Source organism: Lissotriton helveticus, chromosome 11, assembly GCF_964261635.1.
Source record: "Lissotriton helveticus chromosome 11, aLisHel1.1, whole genome shotgun sequence".
NCBI lineage: Eukaryota > Metazoa > Chordata > Amphibia > Caudata > Salamandridae > Lissotriton > Lissotriton helveticus.
In genome coordinates, this window is record NC_136072.1 from 719,805,510 (window position 1) to 719,830,194 (window position 24,685).

General features: G+C 43.6%; 1 protein-coding gene across 2 annotated transcripts in view; it reads left to right on the top strand.

The window, feature by feature from the left end:
• Nucleotides 1–24,685, top strand: part of LOC144791816 (zinc metalloproteinase-disintegrin-like VLAIP-B) — a 263,161-nt gene that overhangs the window by 129,033 nt on the left and 109,443 nt on the right. For both annotated transcript variants that reach the window (XM_078666597.1, XM_078666598.1), the window contains exons 5-12: nucleotides 8,807–8,883; nucleotides 9,701–9,881; nucleotides 11,474–11,536; nucleotides 13,547–13,618; nucleotides 17,618–17,787; nucleotides 18,958–19,042; nucleotides 20,475–20,605; nucleotides 21,325–21,502. In XM_078666597.1, the coding sequence (XP_078522723.1) occupies nucleotides 8,807–8,883; nucleotides 9,701–9,881; nucleotides 11,474–11,536; nucleotides 13,547–13,618; nucleotides 17,618–17,787; nucleotides 18,958–19,042; nucleotides 20,475–20,605; nucleotides 21,325–21,502 (957 nt within the window). The remainder of the gene's footprint in view (nucleotides 1–8,806; nucleotides 8,884–9,700; nucleotides 9,882–11,473; nucleotides 11,537–13,546; nucleotides 13,619–17,617; nucleotides 17,788–18,957; nucleotides 19,043–20,474; nucleotides 20,606–21,324; nucleotides 21,503–24,685) is intronic.

Here is a 24,685-nt window from a genome sequence, read left to right on the forward strand (position 1 = left end):
AAAGTCAGCCATCATATAAATCAGGGTCTCCAACCTTTTGAGTGCTAGGAGCTCCTTATGTAAATGGAAATCACCCCAAGCTACAAATATCGTTAGTCTTGTAATAGTGACCACATCCGACAAGATTACATTAGTGCCACGATATGCATGGTTACTAGAAGTAGTCGCCTCAGGGCACCAGACAAGGCTGTCAGCAGTAAGGTTAAAAAAGCTTTGTCAATTTGAAACGCCTCGATATAGGTAACACAAAAAAGCCACAGCTGCAATAGCCTTGGCACAAAGGTAATATTAGTAATAAGTCTCCCCACATGATTTATCTCTCAAAAATCAACATTAAATATATGTTAGAGACTTAGCCATTTTCTCAAAACATCAGTTTTAGAAATGGGGGTCTCTAGTTGGCACTGGCTGGCACCAATGTCCAAATAGGGACCCTTCTTCCTAAGTTGGGGCAAGTGGGTCATCCCCTTTGACAACCCCTCCTCAACCCTGTGGTAACGTAGCACGAGGAGTTAGGCCCGTCTCAGAGGCAGTGTGTGAAGCATTTATGACCACATATAATAAGGCAGTAATGACACCACAAAAGGACACAACTCCGGTATATATAGAAAAATAATGCCTTTATCTAACAGTTTAACTAAAAACTGTGAAACCGTTTCAACAACTACAATTCACGTCAACCCGTAGGGACTCCGAGATAACAACGTATTCACCAAAGCGTAACACTGACTGAGTTCAGGGCCGGGGCCTATGCAACCCATTGCGCACCAGATACATGTCGTTAAAAGGGGAGACAGCATGCAGCTTCTCAAAGAAGTGGAGACGGTGACAGGCGGACTCCCAGCGACCCCAAGTCTTGGAAGCTGAGGTTCGCAGCGTGTACTCACAGTGATTCAGGCACTCTGGGACAGGCGGGCGCTCAGTGGCAGCAGCGCGTGGCTGCAGAGGCCCCGGCTGGTGGTGGTGAGCCCATCACGGAGCTGCACGACGAGAGTCCTAACAGCGGCTGCAGCTCTCTTTAGCTGTGGCGGCCTACAGGACCAATCCGAAGGATGCAAAGTTGTCAATGGTGCGTGCGCTCAGTGGCCACAGCTCTTTTAGCTGCGGCGGCCCACAGGGCAAATTATGATGATGCAAAGTAGCAAAGGGTGTGGGTGCTCAGAGGCTACAGCTTTCTCTTGGCTGCGGCGGCCCACACAACAGATCACGATGATGCACAGTAGCAAAGGGTGGTGAGCACTCAGCGGATACAGCCGTCTCTTGGCTGCGCCGGCCCACGGGACAAATCACGATGATGCACAGTAGCAAAGGGTGGTGGGTACTCAGCGGCTACAGCTCACTCTTGGCTGCGGTGGCCCACAGGACAAATCATGCTGGTGCACAGTAGCAAAGGGTGTGGGCACTCAGTGGCTACAGCTCTCTCTTGGTTGCGCAGCCCACGCGTCCAGGGATGGCCTCGACCAGGCTGGCACCACAGTGGACGCTCAGCGCCACCCACCACTCGCTCTTACTGTAGCGGTCCACGCAAATTCAGTGGGAGGTCCGAAGATGCAGATTCCGGCAGCTCTCCCTCAGCTGCAGGGGCCCACACTGATACTGCGAAAGGTTGGAAGGTACAGATTTAGGCAGGCTCTCAGCGGCAGCAGCTCTCGTCTTAGCTGCAGCAGCCCACACAGGTTTAGCAAAGAAAGGTTCAAAGGTTCAGAGTCAGGCTGGCGCTCAGCAGTGGCAGCTCTCTCTTTGCTGCAGCGGCCTGCACAGGTTTAGCAAAAGTTCAGAAGATGCCCAGTGCGTGGTCCTCACAGTAGGACTAGAGGCTCCAGATTACTCGACTGTGGCCTCACCTGCAAGCAGAACTCCTCACACTGGAATTCCGACGGCTGACGGGGTGAAGTCGAATGTTCTTGAGACTTCGGCAGGAGGCTCTCTCGGTTTAGGCCCTCGGGTAGTTTCTTCGGCAAGCTTGGTGAAAGTTGCAAAGTCCTTTCCTCTGTTCACTCAGACAGAGTTTCGTCTTGACATCCAGAAGGAACACACTTGGCCAAAGTTCTAGCACAGCATTTTACACCAAAAAAGTCTTTGTTCTCTAAGTTTGCAAATCACTGACTCCAGTCAAACTCGAAGTTCCTATCAGGTTCCTAGGGCCAGATAGGATGATAGAAAGTAATCCTTAACAAACAGGCTACACAGATTTAAGCATTAGAGTTATCCTTATTCACACAGTCATTTATGTACAGGAAACATTCACGCTGTGGCACTGATTAGCAGTGGCACGGCGCCCAGAACATCTACATCCAGCCAACATACAAGACCAGAAGAGTAAAAGGGGAAGGGAGACCCACACCCATGATGCCAGGTCTAACAATCAGCTTATATGTTCTGAAAATACACACCTTCTTGTCTTGAATACACAATTTTGGCATGCATGCAATAATTCAACTAACCAAAAGCTTCTAATTTACTAAGTTAGGTGCACACAGGTAGGTGGAGAGCTATTAGTAGCTCACAAGTTACTAGTTGGAGAAGCCTGATATAAACCCTGAACAAGGTAATGGACTCGTTGTCTCAAACTTACACAAGCTTCCTTTAAAATGTAAACGGACTCGAAGGTGCATTGCCCTATCAATCCTTATCAAACTGCCAGGAGAGGTCGCTCCAGAAGGGACCACAAGCCATACCTAAGACCAGTTTTGGTCTATTTGAGGATATTCAGTAGGCCGGAGCTTGAGTCATGTGGCACAATGCGCACAGAACTACATCTGTGCAATATCTGTGCCCAAAGTTTTGGAGTCTTAACTATAAAGAATTGTGCTGAGTTTGTGGGATGAACTCCTTATATGAAGAATATTGCATGTGGCTGACCTTAAAAAGCATCAAACAGAAGCCTGAGGTATTGCCCTCCCAGATTGCCAAACCAAGTGTGGTTATGAAATCTTTGACTGGGCACCTGTTAAAATACAATATCATGCCTGAAGCATGCTAGCACATTTATACATGAATTAACAAACCTGGTTAACGCAGTCTGCCACACCTGTGAGATGCAGAAGATGATGAGAAGGTAACCGACATTTCCAGGAGTTTGCCATACCTCTATATATTGTTGGATTGAAAGTTAGGAGTTGAGTGAGGAATGCCATTACATGAAAGCCAGGTGTTTGATTCAGATTTGGTTAAAAGTTGATTGGAAAGTCCAACATCTCTCAAATGCCCTATCAACCTGTCAACTTCCAAAGACCGATGGTAAAAGGGAAGCCACTGTACTTAGAAGATTAGGAGGAAGGTTGTAACCCAGTGTTTAGAAGGCAGGTGGAGAGTGAACAAGAAGGCTGAGACTCCAAGAAGAACTACGTTCCAATACTATAGAGCAAGTGTACATACACATTAGTTCGGGCAAAAGTTCATTTATTAAGAGATAGATTTTGACTGTACCACAGTGTGAGAAGTTGGCCTGGTATATGATGTCCACAGTTCTGTGGGCACCTTGTATCCGTCCAAACAATCCCTTATGGTGGTGGTTGTAAGGCAACCTTATAGACAAGCTATCCTAGGGGTAGCATGGACTAAGCAGCCTTAAAGGCTTAACTCCAAAGGACATGTGAAGCCAGCTGTTTTACCATATGCAATCCTGTAATACCAAATGAAAAGACACCACACAAGTTATATATTATCAAAATATATGAATTTATGCTTAGAATAATCCACACTACTCTTTATGAGCAATGAAGCACAAGCGTTTAAATAAAAGCACAGTTGAACATAGACAAGTTGCACGTTTTGGATGAGGCCGGTGGCCACTCAAACCATATATCAAAAAAGTGGTATAACAATCACTAATCGATCTGGGGTAAGGCCTAGGGCCTTGTGAATCGCTGGGACTACACTGGACTAACAGCAGTTAGGACGGGAGTAGCCCGCGGGATTCGGGTGCAGTGCGGGAAGCACGGCTTGCACCAATGCAAAGTCAATGGTGCGTAAAAGTTACAAAGTTATTGCAAAAGGAGTCTTCCGACTGGACTAGGACTACCAAACTTTAGACTTAGGCACTAGAGGTGTGTACCAGTGTGGGAACACCAGCGCTAGTAAGTTACCTCACCCACAGGATGCGGGTGCACAGGTGCCAACCTGTATCGGGTTTCGTCACGCAGTTCGATGGTGCCTGAGGATGAAGATGCTGCAGGCGTCCAGAAGAGAAGTGTCCGGTGCGATCCAAGGGTGGACCGAAGTTGAAGGGTACCTGAAAGCAGAGGGGACAGAGTCTGGGTCACTAGCCAGTGACCAGGAAGGAACCAGGAAGGAACCAGGCAATGTCGGGCGCAGTCAGGTTGATGTCATGTGCATTGTCTCCGCTGCCACGTGGACTCTGGGGCACCGAGGATGTCCTGGAGTGGATCACGAGCTGTCCCACAAAGGCTCTCACTGTCGGCGGCGTCGGCTTCCAGATCAGAGTCAACAAGCCTTGGCAAAGACAACCCACACAGGATTCGAAGAAGGTTTAACACTCGGACCAGCAAGGTTTGAGCGGGTGCTCCTTTTCAGGGGAGCTAGTGCCAGTCTGGAGCAACCAGATCTGCTGTGTAAATTTGTAAGTTCGTCGGTTCTGGGGCCACTAGCCAAGGGGTAAGCGACCGGACCAACGCGTCAAGCAGAAAAATGCAAAAGGGCCCCACACAGCACTCGTCGAGTGTGGAGGGGTGAGCTTCGGTGCACAAGCTGCTCGGGGCTGGAGCTTCTCAGACTCCAATGCACAGCTTCGAGGGAGCCTCGGGTGCTGCACGGTCAGCGCTTCCCTCGGGTGCTGCACGGTCAGCGCTTCGTTGTTCCTCCAAGATGGCCGCTCCCACACTTCAGGTCGCCTCCACAGGTCTCAGCTCTGCATAGACTGTGGATCGGGCTGTTGGAAGGCAGGAAAGCTGGCTCTTGTTGATCTCTGTTGCTCGAGTTCTAGCAGGAACTGCAACAAAGCAAATGTTGAGGTGCTGGATGGTGCCTGTTTGCAGAGGGTGGTCACTCCTTGACCACAAGGGAGATTCTTCAGTCTTCCACGTCGAGTGGGATGTTGAAGGGTCCAGAGTTTCGTTTCATAAGTTTCAGTCAGGATAATCTGATGTGCATTGGCACTGCTCCCACCTATATTCCAAATCTGGGGGCTGGATTACCTGCTAGGTCCCTCCTATGGGTGGGACCCAGGAAGGGGGTGGTTACACCCCTTTCCCTTCGTCCAGTTTCGGGCCAGGACTGGGGCAGGATGGCCCCAGAACCGGTTTGACTGGAATCTGCCCAGGGACACCTTGTGCGCCCCAGGCAGTGTCTAGTTTCTTTCAACCCTCCCTGCTACAATCCACTATCTCCTGTCTGGGGTGGTGTGACACCTCCCTGTGACAGGAAACTCTTTGTCCAGGCGTCCTCTGCCAGGTTTTGGCCAGCAGCAGGAGGTCAGACATGTGTCTGTGGCAGCAGCGTCCATTTTGTGATGCTGGGGCTCTGGTTAGGATTAACCGCGTTTTCAGTAAAGTAACATGTCTTCTCCCTCTAGAAGGGTGGAATGCTACCCCCGTCGCCAGAATTGGCGAGGGGGTAGTATTCCAAAATGTATGACCCCAAACACGACATGTTTTGATAAAGCCAAACCAAAGTTAGCAATAACCGCGAGGATTATAATGCACTTAAGAGTATATGGTATGGCAGCATCACTAGAACAGCTATAAGGAAATGGTTCCGAAAGCTGCAGACAGGCTCAGCTCATGCTAGAGCACCATCTCGCATAAAACCAAGCACTCTGCCTCCAGGATTGTTAAGGACTGCCATAGGAGTGACTTATAGGTATATATGTGTCCAGATATAGGTTTAGACATAGGTATACTATATCTAAGCAAGGGGTGATTACACCACCTTGCCCCAGCTGTGTGAACAGCCAGTTGTGTCGATTTTAAGTACCAGCCAGGGGTGGCAAAAGATATGCTGCAGCCCCTGGTAGGCCTTGGATGCACCTATGCCCATGGCACCTATAGTGCACTGTATAGGGGCTGACAAGGTGTCCAGTACCAAATTGGTTATGTACCTATAGTACATGTCTGTGAATTTAGAGAGAGAACAGCAGGCTGAGGGTCTGATTAGCAGGCCCACAGCCACATTAAGTCGAAAACCAGTGAAGCAAAAAGCAAAAATTGGGGTGACCATAGGATAGCAGACCCTACTCTCCTACACACAGCATTTGAAAGAAAGTAAGAAGGTGTACTTTTTAAAGAAAAAGAAGTGTAAAAAGCTGGGTGAACCATGGCTGTTTTAAGTGCTTGACTGCATTAAGATTGTAAAATGCCCCTGCACTTGCCTTGCGTTCCCTTCTGTGACATGGTTGATGCATCTTCAATTCAAAGCATCACACCCTCCTCTTAAACCCGAAAACAGGGTTGTTGAAATCTGTGTGATTAAGGACTGCGAGAATGTGAACTCAGGACCATTAGACTGCACAATGACTTTTGTAGAAGATGCATGAACTGATTCGGCTACCATATGTGCTTAAAAAAACGATCTAGCAGCACACAAAAGACACAACACTTCATCTCTGGTGGTTCTTGGCACACCTGCAGCGAAGACACCTTCAGATTGCCAACTAAGAAGTGTAATTTTTTTTTTTTTAAAAGGCTACAGGCCTTGTTCCTTTCATTCTCCGAGGATCTGGAACAACATACTCGTATGCTTTAGGACCATCCCAACACTCCTCCAATTTAGGAGGACTTTGAAGACTCCCCTCTTTTAAGAACACTACATCACTGTTCAGTAGCAGCCCACAAACCATCTGCTTCTCCTAGCACTCATTGACTTTGAGCTCGTCTTTGACCCTGTGGCAAGTTCAACTGTATCTTGGCTACGTTCACACTATGAAAATAGCACATACGTGGGTACAAATCTTACATGTAGTTGTAGGCCTTTCCCAGTCCATGATTCATAGTGGTACACACCTCTCTTTCTTAGAAAAAAAATCCTCCCTTCCTCCCAGTTATATTCTAGTTGGAAATTGATAATAAAGAGGCCTTTTTCTGACAGATGAAGAAGTTTAAGAAGCCATCCGTTTTGCCTTGAACTTCTAATGCTAGAATTGAACTCAAAGCAACAGACATATATCCAATATTACAGATAGGATCACCAATAAATGACCTGATTATATTGCCACATGAAAACTGCTTTTCGAAAAGAGAAGCAGAAGCCACCAGAGAGAATACCTTTAAAGCAAAGACTCCTACAACACTTTTGTTCCACCTGGAGTTTCCCTAGTAGGCCGGAGCCCTTGGAGGCCGGTTTTGATAGCCCAATGCCACTTCTGGTGCCTCTGTCACTTTCACCAGCTTCCAAAATGTTGTCTGCAGAAGTCACAGGAAAAGGTAGAGGGAAAGCCATCAGATATGGAGAAGAGATAGGCGGACAGGGAAATGATGGATGGATGGACGGGCGGATGGATGAACGGATATAAAGAGAATAGTAGAGCGAGGAATAGAAGGGAATGGGATGGTTTGAGCATTTTTCCCAGCGATAATTTTGGTTCCCCTGTCTGGCCCTGCCAATGCAGCGCTCCGCCTTACATGGTGAGCACTAAAGAAGTGACATGTAGAGGCAACTTTAGTAGAATGTTTAAGAAAGTTAGCTGGTTTTAGGTGTTAGATGTGCTATGCTCATTACTGCACGCACAATAAAACACAGTGTACCCAAGCCTACACACACATATCCACAAACAACATGCATGCATGTGCCCGGGCAGCCACACAATAGTGTGGTGCAATGTCTCCATATTGTGCAGGTGTAGTCTGGCTAGGCGCATTCGTGGACAACAAAGTTAAAATAGAAGAAGGACAATAGTTCAATTTATCACCAATCAGAAAGCCCCTAAAGTAGCAATAATTTCAAAATAAATGTGCATGTTAAAAAAAACGCAATCCTCAAATGTAATCAATTTAAAATTGAAAGTCTCATGCATCCTAGAAGAATGCTTTGTCATTCTGGTCAATTTTAAAAATAATTTGTTATAATCAATTCATCAGTGATTATTTCATAATTGATGTTTTAGCAAAATCTCCTAGAGCTGCAATGAAGCTCTCATCCACTTGGGGTGGGCAAAATGTCCATTCTGCATGTGTAGCCAGGTGAAAAAGGGAGATTTAAGCATTCATGGAGTCAGCTGAGCCTTCCTGAGTTTGTATTATTTACTCCTGACTATGTGGGAACTCTGGTCCACCTCACCTATGAACAGTTCTTGGTCCACGATTTCCACCAATGGGACATTCGGGGGCAAGACATTTTAAAATGCAGGCCGCACCATCCTCAGGTCATCAGTAAGCACATGTGGAGGATGATGGTGGTCGTGGCAGAGGGAAAATTAGGGTGTCTATGCGTAATACAACTACATTAATTCCTAATATAGTGGCGGTGAAAGGGAGTGGGGTAGAGAAGAGGAAAATGGGCACTACCAACTAGCTCCAGTCCAATGGAACTACAACGCCTTATAAACAGTTTCCTGCTGCTACAAAGGACTGAAAAGCCAGTCCTTACTTTTTTTTTGTTTTGTTAGAGTTTTGCCATTTCTAAAGCTCAAGTAATTTTACATCCTTATCCATATGTGATCAGAGATATTAGAGAGGCTTCTGACGTTCTAAACAGGACCATCGGTTGGATCTCTTATGAGAAAACGCATGGTTTGTAATAGGAAGGCATACAAACATGTCCTTTAGCAGTAGTAGTAAGCAGTGTATTCAATTCAATACTTTCTCAGTGATTTTTTTTGTATATGTATTGAAAATGTTAATCTTTTTTATAGGACCATTGTTACTATCATGGTTACCTAAAGAATGAAAGTGACTCTGAAGCCAGCATCAGCCTTTGCAATGGTGTAAGGTAAGTAGCCAAACTTATTTTTTTTTTCAATTTTGGAACTCCAGTCTTTGCATCTGGTCATTATTGATACATTACCAAAGACCTTCGAACATACACATATGTTTCAACTAAGCTTTGATTAACCTTTTTGTTAATGATGTGCCAGAAGAGACAAAGATGTCTATAGGTAGGATTCTCGGATGACTATTCAACCAAGACCCTACATTCCTGGCCTTGGTTCAGATCAAAATAATGATTTGGCCAGTGGGTTTGTGGTGCTTCCTTGCTTCTCTGCTCCATTTCTGCTCGTCTTTCTGCAGCACAACCTGTTTAGAAATGTGCTCAACATGCAGATTTGCTCCAAATTAGCAGACACATTTAGGCCAAGTTCATCCCCTGTGGTTACAAATCCTATCCCTAAGCTAGTACAAAATACCTTGACATAGCCATTTGTGGTTGTCCTGAAAAGTGTCAGACCGCCACCCAAATGTTGCCCATTTAAAGGTGATAACATTTCAGCTTGAATGCTTGTAGGGAAAATGACATCTCTTCCAAATAACATGTTAAAAATGCAACTATTCGGATATGTTTTTTATTATAAAATGAAAAGTCCTCTATCCTTCATATTTAAATATATGAAGGGCACTAAAGGCATGAACATTTCTCCTTGTAGGAAGGTCCAACCAAGGTGAAGAGATCTTAATGATTTTGTATTCAATTTGAGAGATTAGCGATACAAAACTCTGTGGTGTTTTACGATTACTCAATTGCCAGTGTGTAAAGTAACCCATTCAGAAGTCATGCTGGAACAGATGGTATGTTTGTTTTCCCTTCACAGCGGATATTTTAGAACCAAAGAGCAGAGGTATTTAATCGAACCCCTTCAACGCGCAGAAGGCGAGGATCATGCAGTGTACCCATATGAGAGCGTTGAAGACACCCCAAAAACCTGTGGAGTAACAAACACTACATGGGAGGGAGGCAAAACGAAATCGTCTCGTGCCATGACTAGTACACAAGTAAGTCATAATTGTACATGTTGTGTTTTGTCTTAATTGTAAACTTTGTGTTTGTTGTAGAAGAAAATCATTGTACATCAATTGTGATAGCATTGATTTTACTATCATTTGCTGCACATTCTGAAACACCAAGTGGCATCTGGTAATGTCTTTCCAACTAAGAAGCTCTGTCATACACACGTACAAATATTGCACGTGTAGGCACACGTGTCTGCCTGTTTATGAGAGAACTTGCCGGCTAAACTGGTGGAAATGTGTTTTATTACACTACAGAATTTTGGTAGGATTCTAGTGACTTGCAGTGACAGCTCCTCTGTTTGAGCGAAGGAGCATCGCCCCACAAACAAAAGCCCCAGGCCAGAGCTGAAAAATAAAATGGTAAGGTTTATCTATTACCATTTCTTTTTTCGGCAACCGACACGTCCTGAACGGAGCATCAGGACGGGGCAGGGCTATTGCTGCTGAGTGGCAGCAGGGAGCTTTGTGCTCTCTATTTTTTTTTGGACAGCCATCTTGCGGCGGTCAGCCAAGCATGCACATTTTAAACCTCTCTAACCCAGCTGTCATTAGAAAAAGCATAGGGCTCCAGTGCTCTTGGCCTCTCCCACCAATCCTAGCGCTGCTGTAAACAGGATTGGGGGCACTCTGCTCCACCTCTCAGCTGGATTGCCCCTGTGCATACTGGGTCATGCAGTTCGTTTGTCTTCGCACGTGGAAAAGAAAGGGTTTGTAAGTATTTCACCAGGTTTGGTGTAAGTAGGTACTTGTTTTCTCCAGGCATCTCTAGACACGAGCATCGACTCGTGTTTCTGGATCAATATCCTTTGTCAGTATAGATAGGTAATGAGGCCACTGAATAGGCTGCCCAACGAACAGTCACAGTCTTAGGTGCCTAACGGACGCCCAGGTGCAGCCCCACTAGCTCGTCAGCTAGGGAGGCTCACGGGAGCCCTTAAACCTAGCGCTGCTCTCAGGCTGCATGAGAGCAGCACCAGAATTTGCTTGTGAGTTGGGAGCCTGCCTGCCTTGGGGAGAGAAAGATTGTGGAGGACGTTGTGCTGGTAAGGTAAGTGCCTTTTATTTTAGTTTATGTGCCCCCCACCTCACCACCACCATCTGTACATTCCAGCCGCCACTGGTGACTTGAGGAAGAAAAGACTTGAGTTTGTATAAAATGCTTATACTTTCAATTTAGGGTAGAATTTTTAAACTTTTTCTTCTTCTTAGAATTTTTCAACTTTTGGACTTCTAATATTAACCAATTTAGTTCTGATTTCTAACTACAAACCAAATATTTGCACTTAAACCGCACCTTTTTGGGTAGATCATCTCCCGAGATCTGTATTTCCTAACTCTAAGCTTGAGAAGTCACCGGGTTGAAAATAAAAACTGCAACCTATGTGTATCCTCAAACAGTTTCACCTTGTGGTAGCCATTGTGGATTGTGCTGGCACTAACCAATTTATATTCAGCTCATACATTGAAGCACTTTAAAAAACATGTAGCTTTTTTTTGACCAGCAGTTTTGAAGTTTTGTTGCGTTTCTTCTTCTGTATGGTAGTTTCTAATTGTGTTTGTTCTTTTGTTTTCAGAAGCAAGAATTCTTGAAAGCTAAGAAGTACATCGAGTTAGTCATGGTGGCCGATACGTCCATTGTAAGTATCTAGATTTGTATCATGATAGTAGCATGTGGTTATTGCACTCTATAGAACATATGCAGAGTTTTGCTGCACCCAATTTTTCTTGAAAGTTTCTGCCTCTTCCCCCACACTTGTGTCTGGGGCATACCCATCAGAGTGCAGCAGGTACAGTGCTTCAGTATTCAGAGGCACACACTATATTCCAATTATGCATGCACTGGAGTCAATAGCACCCTTGCTATACCATTGTGCAGTGCCTTAGCAAACATGACCCCTGTTAGAGGTGCCAGTTCTGTGGCAAGCATAAGATTCTATCCTTTTGTTAATGATTGGACAGAAGCCCTCTTTGATAGGCTCAGAAAGAGGTAGTAAGTGCTGATGCCACGGTGGATTTGTAGATATTCACCTATGCCACACTTTTGTGCGGGTTTGAGACCTAGAATCTTGTCAAAGCACTGCAGACTGCCACTACAGGAACCAATGATGGGTTCCCTGGGGCCGTAATTGTACAGAGTGATAATTTAGGACTTGGACCAGAGCTCTTAATCAAATATTATTCTGTGAATGAATTACAAATAATCTGTATAATTCAGTGTGACACCAATATACTGTCTATTTGCTGTTCTAATATCGCATTAATGTAGATAACTCGATTTTCCCAGACTCCATTACTTCTGCGGGTTAATAGGACTCCTCCTAGCCTGTCAATTATTTTTTTTGCCTGCTTCCCCATGTGAGTTGGAGGTTAGTCTGAATTAGGTAACTCTGAGGATTTATGTCCTTGTGCCATGGAAGGTTCTAACACCTGGAGATACAGGCTTGTACAAGGATGCATGGTGGTCCACAATGGTAATGATAGCTCTTGCTTGCTCATTTTTTACAACTTTCTAATGCTGTAAATAGAAGCTATTGGCCGAGTCGATGGTGATCGGCCTCAGAAGAATGAATAGCTAAGGTGTCCCTTTGCGAGGATCGAACGTGTGCCCTTAAGTTTATTCATTTATTTAATCACTAGCAGCCCGTCCCGACCTTGTCCGGGAGCAATCAGGCTTCCCCGACCCCTGCCCGCCCCGACATTGTCCAGCAGCCCGGGCCCCCGCCGCGATCATTAGTGCCCTTTGTTATTTGGGGCTCTTGGTATTGAGCACAGTGTACTTTTCTTTTGGAGCGATGCGACATTGCTGCTGTTTTGCTCTATCCATGACGTGACCCCCGCCTGCCCCGACATTGTCCAGCAGCCCGGGCCCCCGCCCGCCCCGTCCCCCGCCTGCCCCGACATTGTTCGTGGGTCCCCCGGAGCCTTACCTCAGCCGCCGGTTCTCCCCCGCGCTCCTCAGTTCACCGTTCCGCCTTTCCTCGCCGCTCGTCACCGCTCCTCCCGCCTGTCCGGCGCTCCTCCCGCCTCTCCGCCGCTCCTCACCGCTCCTCCCCCGCACCATGTCCGCCGCTCCTCCTCGCGCTCCTTGACGCCGCTCCTCCCCACGCTCCTGACGTCAGCACGCAGGGTCGCGGCCGGCGCTACTTCGAAGGGACTACATTTTTTTAATGTAAATTTTTTAAATAAGGCATATTTTTATAGTTTATATAGCCTATGTCCATCTGCACACCCTGACGATTACAATGATGTATCGGGTGTGTGGATTGGCGCTGTGGTTCCCGAGTTTACCCGCCTCAAAGGTTCAAAGTTCTTACTTTATAATAGTAGTATAGAGGAGGGTGCCTAACTACCCAAGCTGTTTGTTCAATTAATTACTTTCATTTAATTATAAGAGTAAAGATAAAACACTTTGCCATGTGCAAGACATACATCTGCTAGACATTTCCTCAATTCTGTACACATAATGGATAGTGTGGCAACATGATAAGAGAAAGAGACTGGGGGAAAGTAGTCGAAGACGTTTGTGATTGAAAGTAATATCGTGATGTGATTACAAGGAAGACTTCAAATACAAACGACATGGATTTGCTATCATTCAAGCTAAATTGGTTACTTTATCAAGTTGATAATGATTTCTTGTCTTTCAGTTCAAAAAATACAACCGAAGTAATGCACAGGTGCAGCAAAGGATATTTGAAACTATCAATTATCTTAATTTGGTAAGTGGCGTGTAAAATAAAAGTAACTATCAATGATCAGCATTTACCAGGAAAGAGTTCGACTTTTTCAAATGACCTAAGTCCACAAATTTGAGTGTGAAGTGAGGTGGGGTTTTACAGCGCCCAATTACAGAAAGTTAGGGAGCATATTAGGCGTTAAGTGCGTGCATAACATTACTAATGATGGGAGAGGCTGAAAGGGGATTTGCGCTTCCTCAGAGCTGCTCTCACAACAGCATCTTCTCTCCATTGCAGTACTCCGAAGCCTATACGAATGCAGCTTTTTTTCTAGGTCTGGCTAACAGGCTAGACTAAACTATTTTAAACAATTCTTTGAAATATACATTATTTGGGCTTGGCTCTGCCTAAAAAAAGTATTTTCCTCGCCATCATGTCATTGGTTACTTGGTGTATCATGCCTCCTCCTATGCTGTACCTGCATTGCAAAGCCTAAGGGTCAATTTTGCAACTCAAAAGTGCACTGAATCATGACACATTAAATTATTAATCAGATAAGAGCATAGATAACAAAACGTATTCCTTATTGTTTTGTTTTTCACTTTAGCAGGCTTTGTTAAAACCTGCTTGAGCCTGGAATTGGAAGGCAAACCAGGCTTTGCCAATGCTGGTTTCCAGCTTGCCTAAGGGATATGTACAGTTGTAAAAGGGGGCAGAGGGTGAAGGGGTCGTGGATAACCTGTTCATAAAAGTGAAAACATCAGCGAAAATATCTTTAAAAACATATAGGCAAATAATATTGTGCAGAAAGGTTTTAGCAATTGCAGAAACGTTACATAGGCCAAGCCTTCATGTATTAACAATAAATTAAATCTTAAAGAAAATAGTTAAAGAGAAAATGAGCAGGCTGTGCTCTTAAAGTCTATAATTCATAAAATGATAGTACACATGCTATTATTTCTAATTTTGAACAAGCTTCTATAGCCTCTTAGGAATAAAGTAACACACTTAAAGACTTTGGGGATTAAGAGTTTGGTAAATTATTAACAACCACTGGCGATTTACGGTGGCCAGCAGCGAGTGGTTATATGGTTTCTGTTTCACACAGCTAGAGCTGACAGACGTACATGAAAAGTATACACAAGAAAAAGGTTGGGGCACACATTTGGGACCTCCAGGGGTGGGAAAACTATCCTGGTTTGTACATAAGACCTGTGCATTAGATAAGGTCGGCCAAACCTATGGACCCCCCCCCCCCCCCCCCCCTGAGGAAGTGTCCCCGACAATATCGCGGCTTGAACAAGGTACAGCTTACAGGCTGCTTAGATTGGCTGAAATCCAGGGGAGCATAAAACTAGGCCGTCTAACCTCTGACTTCCTCAATTTTAATGACCAGTATTTATACTCCGTTCAGATTGGGTTGCCTGCCGGTTCATGCATTTACAAGCAAATGGTCAAAAGCTTCTCATAGTGGATATCCTGCTCGTAACAGCCAAGAAGAGTCAGCCATTCGTGGTTTTTTTTGTCCTGGCTATAATGCAGCCAGGAGGTATTGGCTCTTACCACTATGCAGGAACCTGGGGTGTAGGCAGTGCCTGGAGGCCTTTAGAGTTTTGAGAACTGACATTTATCCTCAGATTGTTTTTGCTGTGTCCTGTTTCCTCAACTCTGTGGCATAGGCGCCGCACGTTTTTAAATTCCCCCTGCACATATTAAATGTCCCTCTTCTTTTTCCTACTATTTTAACACTGTTAATTCATAAAATGTTTGTTTTAACCTCTTTTTAAATTTCAATATCTTTTTAACTGCTATGAAAATTGACCAACTCAATTGTATTTTTGGTTATATTTTGTAATGTTTACTGATGTTTTTGATGCCCAAACTTAGTGATGTATGTATTTTACCTTTTGCTTTTATGGTCTATAATGACCAAAATAAAGCTTGGAAATGGAATGGTTATATAGTTTCTATTTCACACAGCTAGAGCGGACTGCTGTACATGAAAAGTACACATAAGAAAAAGGTTGGAGCACACCTAGTACATTGCTTTATATGTTTAATAATTGGTACTGGTGCCCAAAGCGATGTTCAGATACCCATGGTTGGCGCTATACCATGTAATTGTGCTAAGTACCAAGGGTGCATAGTCGTGAATCCACCTCAGGTCCCTTAAATTCTCTCCCAAGCACTCCCTGCCCGCTATCTCACTCTTACAGGTTTCTGCTCGCTCCTTTAGTGACAGATTTCTGTCTTTCTTTTCCTCCCCCTTTCCGGTTTGTGTGTATTTTCCTCTTTTTCTCTCGGGAAATGTCTGATGAGGAGAAGTAAGTGCCAGTGCACAAAACAAAAAAATGCCCTTGGCTCCCACTGGTAACCATAGGCTCAAATTAAGCACTGAATGGTATCAGTTAGAAAAGTAATCATGTGGCTACGATAGGCATGCAGTTTTGGTGCATCAATAAATTTGTTTTCTCCTCACGGGTGGTCAAAGGGCTGCCTTGGTCATTTTATGGAATCAACTGATCTTCCACAAAGTCTACATAAGTATGGCCAACTGCGATGAAGAAACTGAAATTGATGCACTGAACTACATGTCTATCAAGGACTTCAGGATTTCTTATGTAATTGATACTATGTGTGCTTCTACCTTTTTCTTATGTTTCGACTGGACCCTTCCATTTTAGGGATCCGGCACACAACACCCGAGGTATTTGGGTGTTTTGGGGGTGTTCAGAGCACCACTATTTATTGCTTCAGATATACTTTTGGTGGGTATAGCACCAGTTTCTCTCTTTACTAATGCCACACCCTTGCAATAGGATGTGCAACTAGTTTTTCGACACTGCTGCCATTTTAATAGCATACATGATCAGACCAGTGTACATTTTAACCAGTGTGTACAGTAGTCCCATCTGCAATGGTAGAAATTATTATGGCTAAGAGCAAAGCTAAAATGACAGTAAGGAAGTGATATTTGTTATAAGTTACAGCTGGTAGTTGCACTTCTCTACTACTTTCAAATGTTGTTTTTTATTAAAACGTTGCAAACTGCATGAACGGGGATTGAACTGGTAACCAGAATATTTGAAGCAGCGAAGGCTTATTTAGATGTCCAAGGGTGCCACAGGGACTTTAATCTTAGCATTTAGCCTGTTCATAGAAAAGAAAATTCCTGCATCCAAAACTGACGTCACTAAAATGAGCACCATACATTTTTTAAGAATTCTAAGAGTGTGCCCTTATCACAAGTGCATCAAGAAGATACAAAAATAAATTTAGTGTTTGTGGTCCGTGTGAAATTATTGTATACACCAAGAATTTGTATTTTTTTTTTTAGATATTTGAATTCTCATGTCAGTAGAGGCTTGTAAATTATATTACGAGGTCTCTGAATTTTAATACAAATAACTACTAAATTACAACAAGATATGAAAACCACAGGAAGATAGAGCAGTAAGAAATATTAGTCACCTGATGGTGCTAGGCTAACATTTTACAAAGTCTACCTGTTCATTGGCTGGTGATCAGATTATAGCACCACAATGCCTATATGGTGGGGCGTGAGCAAGGTAAATAAGCGTTGCAAAATAAGTAAGGGGATCAGTCAAAAGAGTGAAACAAAATCCAAAGGAGACCATTGCATAAATCCCATTTTACAGGCACTTGATGTTTGCAAATTATACCTGAAAATGGTCCTTAACCCCTCCCATGCTCGTGACGGAACCGCTCCGTCACGAGCCTCGGGTAGGCTGTGCTGGTGACGGAGTGGTTCCGTCACGGCACACTCCGTGCGCCTGCGCGGCGCTGATTTCGCGCCAGCGCGGCGCGTTCTATTGAGCGGGCGGGGCCGTGACGGAACTGCTCCGTCACAACACAGCTCGCCCAAGGCTCGTGATGGAGCGGTTCCGTCACGAGCATTGGAGCGCTGCGCGGCCTCTCCTCCCCCCTAGCGCTGCGGCGGAATTGCCGCCACAGCGAAGGGGTTAAAGCAAGCTGTAAGTTTTTTGTTTTGTAAAAAATGTGTTCTTCTTTTATTTATAGGTTTACAAAGGAATAAACGTTTTTGTAGCACTGATTGGCATAGAAATCTGGCAGACCACGGATCTGATAACCGTGGATGCCTCAGCAAGCAGTGATCTGGACAGGTTTTCGGCTTGGAGAACTCAAAACCTTCTGAAAAGAAAAAGGCACGACAATAGCCAGTTTCTCACGTAAGTTGTAGCATGATTTTCCGTTGTTGTGTTTTCTGAGGTTTTTGTTTTGTATTAAGTCTAGTTAGGTAGTCACCTATTCTTCATCTTAGTTCATGCCATTGGAATGATTCTTTCCATATGTGCTATTTTTGTCCAGTGCGAGAAGTGGCTTGCAAGGGCTCTCTGGTCTGTTCTCAGGTTCAAAGTTTCTAACCAGAATAAATCAAGGTAAGTAGGTATGCCACTTAACCATTTTTCTTTCCTACTGAAGGATGTATCCATGTCATGAAATGGTCTCCACATACCATTTTTATTATGTATAAATATGTCAATAGTGGAAATAACTTGTATCCAGTAATCGTTTTTAATTTGGTATGCCCCCATATGGTGCAATCTCCTAATTTGTACTGGTGTTGGGGAAGAAGTTTGACAGTGCCTGATCAATTCTGCACATCATCAGCTAACTCATTAACATGGTTCAGCTATAATACCAATTGTGACATCATTTACCAGACATATATTCTAATGAACATGTCACAGATTAATTTGGCAAAACTGGAGAAGAAATCCACTAGAATGTTTTGTGAAATTGAATAACATGATGGGAATAGTTCTGTAATGGTATGATGTGGTAGGGTAGGAATAATTCTGCTGAATGGGAGATAACTACAACATACAGGGAAACAGAAGATGTTTCTGTGGCCACCATGTATTCCTCTCATCTATACTTTGCCCTGTTCGGCCTGCCGAAGGTATGTCGTTTCTCACCTTCTATAGTAATATCAATATAGCAAATCTCCGTTTTATTGTACATTTCTATATATACCCCAATTTAGACAACTTTTATTCCAATATTTGGTCCACATGATTTAATATGCCTAGTCATTGTTGGTAAGAAAGAACATCTAATAGAGAATTAATATGATAATTAATTTAGCAGTTTTCAGAAGGGACTCTTGGACTATTATGTAGATTTTACCAAATGTGTATTGATCTGGGAATAGTAAAAAGTTAATCAGAAAGCTTCATAATTCTCTTATACAATTCACACCTTGGTGAGTAAGGTCATCTATAGTTCAGTTGGGGGGGGCTTTTTCCTCAAGTCTCCACAACAGGCATCAATTTTATCATTCTCCCCTTTCATCTGTCATTCTACATACTTGACACACTATTTACTTCTCTTTCCAGGAATGTTGACTTTGAAGGGCCAACGGTTGGGTTGGCCTACGTGGGTACCATGTGCAGCTCCGACCATTCCGCTGGCGTTATTCAGGTACTTTTATATTAATGCCTGCTTGGAAGTCTGAAGCTAAAGGCGAGCCATAAACTGAACCAGCCTTTAAAAGAAATTGCCTCAGATTTCAATAGGGGGGCCTGTGAGATTTCTTTTTCCAGGGCTGACACTTTACAGGAGCACCAGTTACATTACACAAGCTCACATTAATTGTTTATAGGTATGGGGAGATTAAGTGGATTGCCCAGAATCATAGGATGTTGAGCTGATGCAGAGACTCGAACCTGATTTCCCAGTTCTAGAGTCAGCTGGAATGGCTATAAATCCACATCCTCGCGCTCTTCACAGAACTGAGAAGTACATGGTACAGATTTAACTGAGAGGTAGACACAGCCCTAGGTCTTCGATTTTTCTAATGGAGAGCAGCAGGTCCTAAATAGGATGGAGAAAAAGAAGCTTGGAATGTGAGGTTCTTAAATCTGGCGAAAATAAGGGTGTTACACTATTTGGTACCTGTTACAAAACTATAGTGCATGAAGCTCTCTACAGATGACTAAACACTTGGTTGCTGGTTTGGGTTTCGGCGTTTTTGTGGACGTTTCTGAGGCCTGAGCTGCTGAATGCCTATCAGTCACTATATCGATCATCCGACATTCCCATTGTTTAAAGTACCATGATCAGGCATGTGTCTAGCATGGGGTGAACTCATATATGAGAGAGAGAGAGACCAACTCCACCTTAAATTCTTTTGTGAAATGAGTACCACTAAATTGGGGAATAATAACTCCTGTTTAAAGCACTGTTGTGTTGAACGTCAAGTAAAAATGCATTATTAAATTCTTATATGCATCAGTTATGTGTAGGTCCGCAATAATGTCTTCAATACCCAAAGAGTGACAATCTGTGTACTGGTACTTGCATAATATAAATACGCATAATTTATGTTTGGAAATCTGTAGTTTTATTTATCAGTCTGAAGGGCTGACTAAACCTCCACAAACTTGCCTTTACACTGGTGTAATCTGGCCTCATTTCTGGCATTTTGCTCAGTGTGTTACTGGTAATGCCTGTGATTATTCCATTACGCCACATCAACTAGTTTTCATTGAAATAGAAATCCTGGTGTAGGAGCATGGAAACCATGCAAACAAACCGTACATAAGTAGCCTCGTGAAAAATGTACTCCTTAAAAAATTTTTTAATTTTGTTTACCTGATGGCCATTTCGAATAATAGCACATCATTTTTGGGCACTTCACATTTCTGTAAAGGACATTATTTTCCCTGACATCTTGGTGCTAAGTTGATGTGCTGAAGATGGGTTAAATGGGCAGTCTGGTGGGAATAATATTGCAAGGATGGCTATCTTTTTCAGTGCCAGGCAAGAGATCATTGTGCTTGTGTAGTTCTGAGAAAGTCTCATATTATGAAGGAGGGGCTTTTCACTGATGAGTGTGTTTCTCTTATTGCAGGACCACAGCAAAAGTTCAATTGCAGTGGGAGCCACAATAGCGCACGAGATGGGACATAACCTTGGAATGAACCATGACGCCAGTTCTTGCTCATGTCCGGAAAAGAGTTGCATTATGGCGGCTTCTCTGAGGTTTGAACATCAGCCTGCATGCATAAATGGGTGCCTGACCATCTCACGTACGCCAATGCATCTAATCTCGGATGTTCTCTCTCTTACTATTTTACTGTTTTGCTAATATTTGCAAATCCACCCGTCTTGAGAACCGATCAAGGTGGATCATGTTGATTTAAATCAGCCATGGCCCACCACATGAAATTCTTTTAAAAGTCAATAGTAATTTTCTTGTATGCTTTTGAACTGTTCTGTCCCAAAAAAAGAACACAGTTTGGTACAAAACAAATGTTCACTTATGTAATACCACAAGCAAATCAAATGTAGCTTCCTACAGTCCTTCATGGTTCCTTTGTGAACAACATCGAGTAGTCAGTCCTCTGTAATGCATTCCTTTCCTATTTCAGCCATTCGTAACCATATCAATTTTTAGCTGGTTGTTAACCCTGCCTTTAAAATAGCAAATGGAGCCTTAATTGGTGCCAAAAAAACAGCTTTTTTCCTCCATGTTTGAGACCCCCAGTGGCGCTACAACTGGGTGAGCAGCCTGGCGTGCCCGATACAGTGCTTTGAAGAGGACTACTGTTTAAAGGCAATTCATAAAACCTATTGTTTTTGTGTGTCGGTTTTTCTGTCATGTCCAAAGCCAACAATGTTGGTCAACATATTGCGCAAAGATATCAGATCAGTGATTGTGGGCTACAGTGATATGGGTATTTTTTGTCTAACCCTTACAGCTATGTAACTCCCAAGCTATTCAGCACGTGCAGTCACCAGAACTTCCAGGACTTCATTTTAAACAGGATGCCCGAGTGCATGAGGGCCATACCATTGGCCACCGATATGGTTGCTCCTGCAGTGTGTGGGAATGGTTTCATTGAAGCTGGAGAACAGTGCGACTGTGGTACCCCACAGGTAACGAGCGCCTCTTACTCACTTATGTGTAACACTTGAGGGGGATTATTTACTACCCTGAAGTACATTTATCTTCTTTAATTTCTGTTCGGACAATGAACGATCTTGGGCTTATGATTGCATTAAAATCTAAGTGGGATAGACTTCTGTAAAAACAACAACTTATTCTGAGTGCCCAATGTCATCTAAAGTAGTAAGGTTGTCTCCTGCAAGGTCTCACAATCCATGCTATGAATGAGGATTCTACAATAGAATGATTTGCTAAGCAGGTATTATAAGAGACATAAAATATATTCCTCCATTTCTAACATGGGTGTACTGAGCTGAGTTGTCCTCCTCAATTGAGCAACCTTACCATTGACCTCTACCGGGATGTTGTCTGCCAAGTCCTGTCATCAGACTGGACCACTGTTGGTTTTCAGAAATGCTAGGCCTAATCCGGTATTTCAAGGTGTGTTTTTAATATTTCTTCATATCACTATGACTGACTACATCGGGTAGTAAATGGAACTCTTTGCTGACTTGTTCTCTTGGTCACCTATCCAAAAGGAAATGTGCACTTAAGAAAAACCTTTAGTTAAAAAGCGTGGAAAATGAAAGTGGTGCAATCTCACCCCCAATATTGTTATTCCCCTGCATTTTAAACTTCTACTCAGTAACGATAGTCTAGCAATGTTCCTCCAGATAAATCAATATATCTTTATATCTTTAGCCATGAAGTCCCACTAAATAGCTCTAGCATTTGGTTTAACCTAAATAACTGAATGTTTTCTTTAAGCCCAGGCAAGATTAGCAAAACTCCTGAATCTTTTTGTTTTGCGAAATTTCAAGTAATTTTCTCACAGAATATAATACTAATGTGACCTCTTAAACAACCAGTCTGCTTGTCATACACTTGTCTATTTGCCAATTAATTAATTAACTAATTCCATATGTAGATACCTACATTTGTGAAATGGCGTTTAGGTTTGGAAAAGAATGCCTGGAACAGTTTGTAAAGACTCTCTCTATTTGCTGCATTTTTAACGTTCATGTTTGGGATTCTATTATTTCTTGTTAAGTCAGTCATGTTGGATACCAAGGGCCCAATTACGAGTCTGGTGGTATGAGAACCGCCAGACTTGTGGATGAATGATGGTGGCAGTTCAGCCACCGCCACACCTGTGGTCCGATTGCTCCTAATGACTTGGGCTATCGGACTGCCATGGGACCACCAATGCTGCCAGGGACCCGCAGTTCCCTGGAGGTGGTGTGGCCGTCCTGAGGCTGCAATATGCTGGGTGGGATGCCGTCGTCCCGCCAAGTATATTACGAGTTTCCTCTCCTTCATGGTTTTCATAGCTGTTCCACCGCCTTGAAAACCGTGGTGGAAAGGAAACAAAGCGGGCCCACAGGGTCACCTGTTCCTCCTCTGCATGGGTATGCAAAAGGGGGATATAACATGTGCCCCCCCCTGTGTGCATGCACACTAGGTCCTGCACTGCATGGACTTTCGCGTCCATGCCATGCAGGAACCTTGTGTGGCGTTCCCATTGCGATGCCACACCACTGCCTTTGAAAGAGGCACTGCAGTGTGAACCGCCTCAACGCCCACCCATAAATTGTAATCTGGTGGGCGGCGACTCTTTGCGGTGTGGGGGTGCGGCTGAGGAATGCCGACCGCCCCACACCACCAATAGCCATCCTCTGGTCCCAACAGTTTTATCCAAACTTGGGCTTTTGTTTCTCTAAATTATCCAATTAATATTGGCTTCCTATTTTAAGTTAGTATGCCACGTTTCTGCAATTCACAATTTCGGTATTTATTTATGTATAGGAAATAGATGCGTCGGAATTGGATTCTCATTTATGAAGATTTTTTTTTTTTTTGAGCAGCCTTTACACAGTAGTAAATTCAAAAGCGCAGTCTTCAATGTGCTAACACACTGAAATACTATCCTGTACAAAAGCGCATTGACTACTGGTGCTTCTCTGTGCCAACCTTTCTCTCTATATGCCTCCTATGTCTGTGCACCGATTTAATGCCACACATTTATGGTACAGCTGTTTTTGGTTTTTTTTTACTTGTGGTGCTGGTTCCATGCAGCACTGCTAGCTCGAGGAAATTAAGAGGGCATAAAAAGAAGCCGGTTGCACAGAGACATGGCACAAATAATCATTGAGTGTTTGTGCATGCCTCTCTTTTCATATGTTAGCATATTGGAGCCAGGTATATTGGTTTTGCAAGTGCCTACTGTTTTATTCTTGAAACCCAAATGTAACTGACCAATTCTGCTGTAAATTAATGTTAAAACGAACCGAAGAAGAAGCAATTTTTAATAAAATCCCAACTTTTCCCCTTAGCTGTGGGCAACAACCATACACACATTGGTAGTCTTTATTTTGCAGATATTTTGCTTCTGTTGGTAATGAGTAATTTAGCCTTCCCTACATGTTCTAAAAAGGTACTATCCACTAATAAATCTAGCCCTCGAAAATGCATGCACGTTTTTAACTCCATGTGTCCGTGTTTGCAGACTTTTTTCTAAACATGTTTTTTTTCTTTTAAAAGCTGTGTTTAGGCTTCTGCTGTGACAGTGCCTTTCCTTCTTCTTTTACATAGTTTTCATGTTAATTGCTGCAGTTTCCGGTTTTAGGTGTTTTATTTTTCTTGTACACAACAGTCAAATCAGTGTCATCCACATCTGGTCCTCTCAGTGACGCTCAAATAGTTGTAATCAACCAATGTGGCCTCTCAGATTGGTTCACTGAGCCACAATATTATTATCTTGGTTTGTTTGACAGGAAGCTTTCTTGCCTTTTTTCAACTCTTATTCAGTATGAAATGGACCAGTAATAACCAGGAGTGCGAACTTTAAGAATGATGGTGCTTTTGCTGTCAAATAATCCCAACCCCCACACTCCTCCTACAGACACAAACTGGTTCTTTCTTTAAAGGTATTCTTAACACTGCTGCGTTGTTTAAGGAGGAAAGATGATGCTAATCGGTCAGACACCAGGAATGTTGATGACGGGCGCGCCGGTATTTGGAAGCAGCCCAGACATGCTCACTGAGCTTTCCTTTGCCTTGCTTGAAACCCAGTATATTTCTTAGGGTTATCAGCTTTTCTTCTTGAAACGGAACATGCTTTTTTATGCTTTGCTCTACAATCGCTTTCTTTCGTCATTGAAAACGTCATTGTT